Source organism: Physeter macrocephalus, chromosome 14, assembly GCF_002837175.3.
Source record: "Physeter macrocephalus isolate SW-GA chromosome 14, ASM283717v5, whole genome shotgun sequence".
Taxonomy (NCBI): Eukaryota; Metazoa; Chordata; class Mammalia; order Artiodactyla; family Physeteridae; genus Physeter; species Physeter macrocephalus.
In genome coordinates this window covers 67,377,940-67,383,939 of record NC_041227.1, presented here as the reverse complement: position 1 = coordinate 67,383,939, position 6,000 = coordinate 67,377,940, and the positions used below count along the sequence as shown (strand labels likewise).

General features: G+C 50.1%; 1 protein-coding gene across 3 annotated transcripts in view; it reads left to right on the top strand.

The window, feature by feature from the left end:
- The first annotated feature begins 5,150 nt into the window (after window positions 1-5,150).
- The window catches only part of XPO6 (exportin 6), a 110,084-nt gene continuing 109,234 nt past the window's right edge, over window positions 5,151-6,000 (top strand). Inside the window, exon 1 of one of the 3 annotated variants that reach the window (XM_028499220.2) lies at window positions 5,151-5,291. In XM_028499220.2, the coding sequence (XP_028355021.1) occupies window positions 5,289-5,291 (3 nt within the window). In that variant the 5' untranslated portion in view covers window positions 5,151-5,288. The remainder of the gene's footprint in view (window positions 5,292-6,000) is intronic. The other 2 variants (XM_007107311.4, XM_055090359.1) reach the window with 2 other exon arrangements.

Here is a 6,000-nt window from a genome sequence, read left to right as displayed (position 1 = left end):
CCATGGATGATTCCTGTTGGATGTTTCTGGTGGATGTTACAACTAGTTAAGTCTTCAGACAATATTTCTCTAATATCATATTAATGACTGTTTATTAACTGCCCTTTATTCCACAGGAGGAAGACACTTGGTAGGAGACATGTGAGTTTGGTCTTTGGGTTGAGTAGGATTTTGAAAGGAAGAAAAAGGGATTAGGAAAATGTCATTCTAAAAGGTTGAACAACCTAAGCATAGGCTCAGAGACATGAAAGAGGCTGCTGTTTTCCAGGAGCCATGAGGATTCTAGCTAGGTGAGAGAGAGGAGATTGAAAGGAGGACTGGAACTAGGATGGAGATAGTAATAAATAACTAAAATGATTGAAAATCTTTTAATATGCTAGACATAGTTCTAAATACTTCATGGTGCTCTGCTGGGTCTCTTCCATTTCCCCTTCTCTACCTAACCCTGGGCCCAGGAGGTTGGCCTCTATGAACTGTATCACCAGCCTCCCTTGGTCCCTGGCTTCTAGTTGGATTTATGCAATGGGGAGCCCCAGCAGGAGAGAGAGGGAGGGAAGAGAGTGAGGTCAGTGTATTTATTCCACTGGCTTCCTCCCTGCAGGATCACCTTGGCTGGATGCTTCCTTCAGCTGCTCTCACATGATTCTCCCTTGCCAGATTCTGGCAACCATTCCTCCTCTAGCCCCTTTAGGCCTAGGGGTACTAGTAGTCCTGCTGTCACTAGACCTAGGGTATTGCATTATCCTTTGTAGGGTTTCCTTAAACCCCTTTTGAAACACCCTTTTGTCAATTCTTCAAATCTGAATTAGAGTTTCTTGATAGAACCTGACTGACACAGGTACCTACCCTGCCAGTTAGGTACTGGTGTTGTTCCCATTTGCTGGATGAGGAAACTGAGGTACAGAGAGTTTAAGTGACTTGTTCAAGGCCACACAGCTAGTAAGAGCAGAGTAAAGACTCAACCCAGAGACTCTGGTTACAGAGTTTCAAAGACTGTCAAAGGCCTTGAATGACAGGTTAAAGAGAGTGTGTTCCCATCACCTATAGAGGGTGCCAGACACTCACCCTTTTTTCCCTTCTTTCATTAAGTCCGTATTGAGTGCTACTGTTAACACCTATGTCTTTTGAGAAACTAACATGTTTCTTCATCTGCAAAATGGGAGAATTCTCCAGGTTCTAACAGCCTGGCAGAATTGTGGTGGGGCTCAGAGAGATCTTGGCCATTGAAAGAGCTATTGTGGAGCTTGGGAGGGAGCATGTGACCAAGGTCCAGCCAATCAGAGCATCACATTCACCCTGGTTGCAGTGATTGGTTCAGGAGCGATCCAATAAAAGCCAATGGGATTATATTCCTGGAACATTTGTAGGAGAGGTATATTCTCTTCTCTACCAGGCTTCAACCTGGGAGAAGATAAATAAAGCCTGGGTATGTAGGGCCCACCACGTGGACCGCCAGAACCAAGGAAGCAGAACCAAGAAATGGAGAAAAACTGAGTTCTATGACATCACTTCAGATCCAGAATCCAGCCATGTCTAAAATCAATGCGACCATTTGGAAGTCTCCCAGAGACAATATAGTCCCTTTTTTCCATATGATAGTTAGAATTCCAACTCTAGAGTCCCAAGTTCGTCACTTGCAGTGGAAAGAGTCTTGGCACAGTACAAGAGAGCTTGGAGTGGGAAGAGGAGTTGGGGACACTGCAGCAGTCAGGTGAACTTCTATTTATCCAGCAAGACCCAACTAAAATGTTACAATTTCTGTTTAGCCTCTCAACTACTCCCCCTGCCATAGCTAGAAGGCTTGTACACATCTCTGTTATAGCATCTCTCACACTATACTGTAATTTTGGGTGGCTGTTTCCACCACGGGGCAGTGAACAATTTGCCTGAATCTTATTCATTTTGGAACTCTTAGATTTTGCAAAAGGTCTGGCAGAAAGTTAATACTAACTCATTGAATGTTGAACAAATAACTGAATGAATGAGACCAAGGCAGTAGCAATACGAATGGGCAGGAGGAGATGGATGGGGGCCATCCCTGCAGTGCCAACAAAAAGTAATAGCAGCCTTAAATCTTTTTTTTGGAATAGACAGGCCTGAGATTAATATTAATAACAGAATGTTATTTAGTTGACTTGGATAAAAATCCCTGGAGTAAAATTAATAATAGCTGTGATTTATTGCATGCCTTATGTGCTAGATGTTTTGTGTACATTAAATTTAATCTTCACTCTAGCCTGGCAATGGAGGTATGATGGACGTGTGGTGACTCCAACAAATCCACTTTATTCTGGGGAATTGAAATCAGCCCAGGGGGAGGATTCTTTAAGTCAATTATAGCAATTCCATCTTCCTCCACATGGCTAGTTCAGGGATGGGCAGGCCGGGGTCAATTAGGACCGGTAGGATAAAGCTTACTGCCATGAGATAGGACATGAGACAAGGTGCTCTCTCTTGCTGGATGTGAACAGGGAATTTTGTGGCCCTGGCTGGCCCTGGCAGCCATCTTGAGGACAAGGCTGATACATGGAGGATCGCAGAGCCAAGAAAATCCTAGAGGAATGGATCCAGGGCTCCCATCACTCCCAGCCCGAAGCTGACTTATTTCTGGTTGTCCAGTCATGGGAGTTGTGCGAGCCAAAGGCATACCTCTTATTGAGGGTGAGTTGACTTTCTGTTATTTCATCCAATTACACGGTGAGAAAATTAAGACTTCTATAGTGCCTTGTTCAATATATCTCAGCTAGTGGGAAGAGCTGGGTTTCCCACTTCAAATCTGTCTCATCCTAAAGCCTTTGCTCATCTCACTAAACTGAGCCAAGAAAGGACAAGTCACTTGGCATCGATCCTGATTCATCCGTTTATCTTCTTTAAAAAAATATATATATTTATTTGGCTGCACCCGTTCTTAGTTGTGGCACTCTCCGGAGTCTTAACCACCGGGCCACCAGGGAAGTCCCTGTTTATCTTCTGAGATGGCTTCTCTTGTACATGCAGTTTATGCTGCCTAGGAGATTCTATGTCCCCTCTCTTTGCCTAGCAAACTACAACATGTCATACAGGCCACAGCTAAATAAAAGTCACTTCCTAACTGCCTCTCCATCCCAACCCCCAAGATTAGCTTAGATCCCTTGGCTATTAACTCTCAAGTGGTTTGTATTTTACTTTAATGCTCTTATCACAATTGTAAGTGATGACTTATTATTTTTTTAATTAATTAATTAATTTTATTTATTTATTTTTGGCTGCGTTGGGTCTTCCTTGCTGCGTGCGTGCTTTCTCTAGTTGCAGAGAGCGGGGGCTACTCTTCGTTGTGGTGCGTGGGCTTCTCATTGCGGTGGCTTCTCTTGTTGCGGAGCACGCGTTCTAGGCACGTGGGCTTCCGTAGTTGTGGCTCGCGGGCTGTAGAGTGCAGGCTCAGTAGTTGTGGCGCAGGGGCTTCGTTGCTCCGCGGCATGTGGGAACTTCCCGGACCAGGGCTTGAACCCTTGTCCCCTGCATTGGCGGGCGGATTCTTAACCACTGCGTCACCAGGGAAGCCCGACTTATTTTGTAATACTTTTAAAATAATTTGTTTCTCTATTCCATAAGGGCCCAAGTGTGTCTGTTTTGCTCAGCACTGAATCTTTGGAACAGTGGTTGTCACTTAGTGGGCAACAATATTTGATGAAAGAATAAATGAAAGCGGTTGCTTTCTGTAGCCATGAGTTATATCAGCAGTTCTCCAAGGGTGATCCTGCAGCATAAGCATCATCTGGGAACGTGTTAGAAATGTAAATGAGCTTCTACTGATTAGAAGCTCTAGGAGTGGAGAACGGCAATCAGTGTTTTAACAGGCCCTCCAGGTGATTCTGGTTCATGCTGGAGTTTGAAAGCCACTATACAGATTTGCTATCCAGCCTATGGACACTAGCAGCACCTCTGCTGCCTGGGATTGTTTCTTGTTTCTATTTCTTAAACTCAGCACTTTCACAAGTAAAGTGGTTGGAGGAAAGGAACAGGAACCCAACACATCTTTGCCCTCTGAGATCCTCTGCCGTTGCTGTTCCTTCGACTTTGATCACGCTTCCCGCTACTGACTTTATCCTTCAGGCCTCAGTTTACATTTCCATCCCTCCCTTCCATTTTCTATCTCGGGACCCTGCGTGTTTGTTGCGTTCATTTCACTCACAGCACTCCTCGTTTCTTACAATTAATTTATTCACTTGCTCTCTACTTGCTGTTTATTTGCCTCCTTGAGGGCAGACTACAGTAGTCTTGTTTACTACACTAGTCCTAGCACCCACAGCGGCGCCAGGTCCACGACAGGGTTAAAATGTGTGGGCTGAATGGATGTAAGCTCCACAAGGGCAGAGGCTGCGTGCCGCCGACTTCTAGCGGGGTGCTGGGCACGCAGAATGCGCGCCATGAAGATATGGGGAATGAATGAGCTCAGGAAACGAAAGAGAAATCGCCACTTTACCAAGGTGGCAGGTCCGGTACCCTTTACCAACATGGCCGCCGGCCCGCGTGGACTGGCGGAGGGCGCCGGGCGCGGGGCGGGGCCGAATGGGGGCGGGGCCAGAGGGAGCCGTCAGGTGCGGCCCCGCCCCGCGCCCCCCCGGCCTCCGCCCGCTCGATTCCGGATTGGTCCGGTTCCAGAGCCGCAGCCCGGCGGCCGCGCCGTGGGGCCGCGCCGGGCACTCGCCACTTCCGGCGCGTTGGGGCTGTTGGTTGGGGGTGGCCGCGCGGCGCGAGCGGGCAGCTCTGGAGCGGGCGTGCGCAGGGATGCTCCGGGGGGCGGCGGCGGCGGCCGTGTGGGCTGAGGCGGCAAGGATAGCTCGGGCCCTCGGGCCTTTCCCCTGAGCCGGCCGCTCGGGCTGCGCCGCCGAGGCCCCTTCAGCCTCCGCCCCTTCAGCCTCGGGGTCGGGCCCACCGCCACTTCTGAACGCTGGGGCCGGGGAGCCCCTGCCTGGGCCCGAAGCCTCCCATTGGGGGTCGGGCCCGGGCGGGGGGCCCCGAGCCGCTGCTCTCCTCGCCGGCCTCCGAGCCCCATTTCCTGCTTTTTCAGTTTCCTTGCGGAGGGGCGGGTGGGTCTGGATGAATTGTTCCGGGGGTCCCCGATGAGGCGGGCCGGGGGGCCGCGCTCTTTATAGAGGGTCCCCACGGGGCCCGGGTGGGGAGGCGGTTGTCTTTGCATGGGTGGGGGACTTCCCGAGCCTGCCGGGACCATGACCTGAACTGTGCGAGCGGGACGTGTCCGAAGCCCGAGAGCTAGCTCACCTGAGCCGCCCTCTCCCCCGGCCAGCATGGTAAGTGGGGTCGGAGCCCCTTCTCTCCCGGGTGTCGGGTCTGAGCGGTGGGAGCGGGCCCGGGACTGCTGAGCCATCGCTTCTCCCCGGGGCGGGGAGAGGCGCGTGCCGAGCCCGACAGTGACACATGCGTGCAGGGTTTGCAGCCGGGCTCTGAGCTCCCCTCCCCCCTCCCCCTCGGGATCGCTCAGAACTGGGAGGGACCTGGACGCGGAGCGGACACAACCCTTGCATCTGCTGTTTGCCTCTCTTGCAATGTAGCAGCTTATCATGGTGGTAGCTATCATTTATTTATTGAGGGCTTACTATGTGCCAGGCCTGTGCTAAAGTGATTGACATGTGTTATTTAATTAGCACACCAGCCCTGTGTTCTGAAGTGGGGACACTGAGGCACAGAGCAACTAATTACCCAGCTCAAGGTCACTCTTAAGTAACAGTGTCAAGATTTGAACCCAGGCAGTCTGATTTCAGAGCTCCTATTTGATAGAACACACTAAACAGAGCTGGAGGGGGTCTTGCTGTAGATTTCTATACGGGGCAGCTGAGAGGGTTTGTGGTTTTCAGAGGTCGCTTACCTAGATCATAGGAACTAGGAATCAAAGTCAGGAACTGTCCTATTCTTTTGACACCCGTTCTGCCTTTCTTTCTGCTACATGCTCTGGCCTTTTGCCTGGTAGTGCCTGGAGAACTCTTCATCTTTCTAGATCTA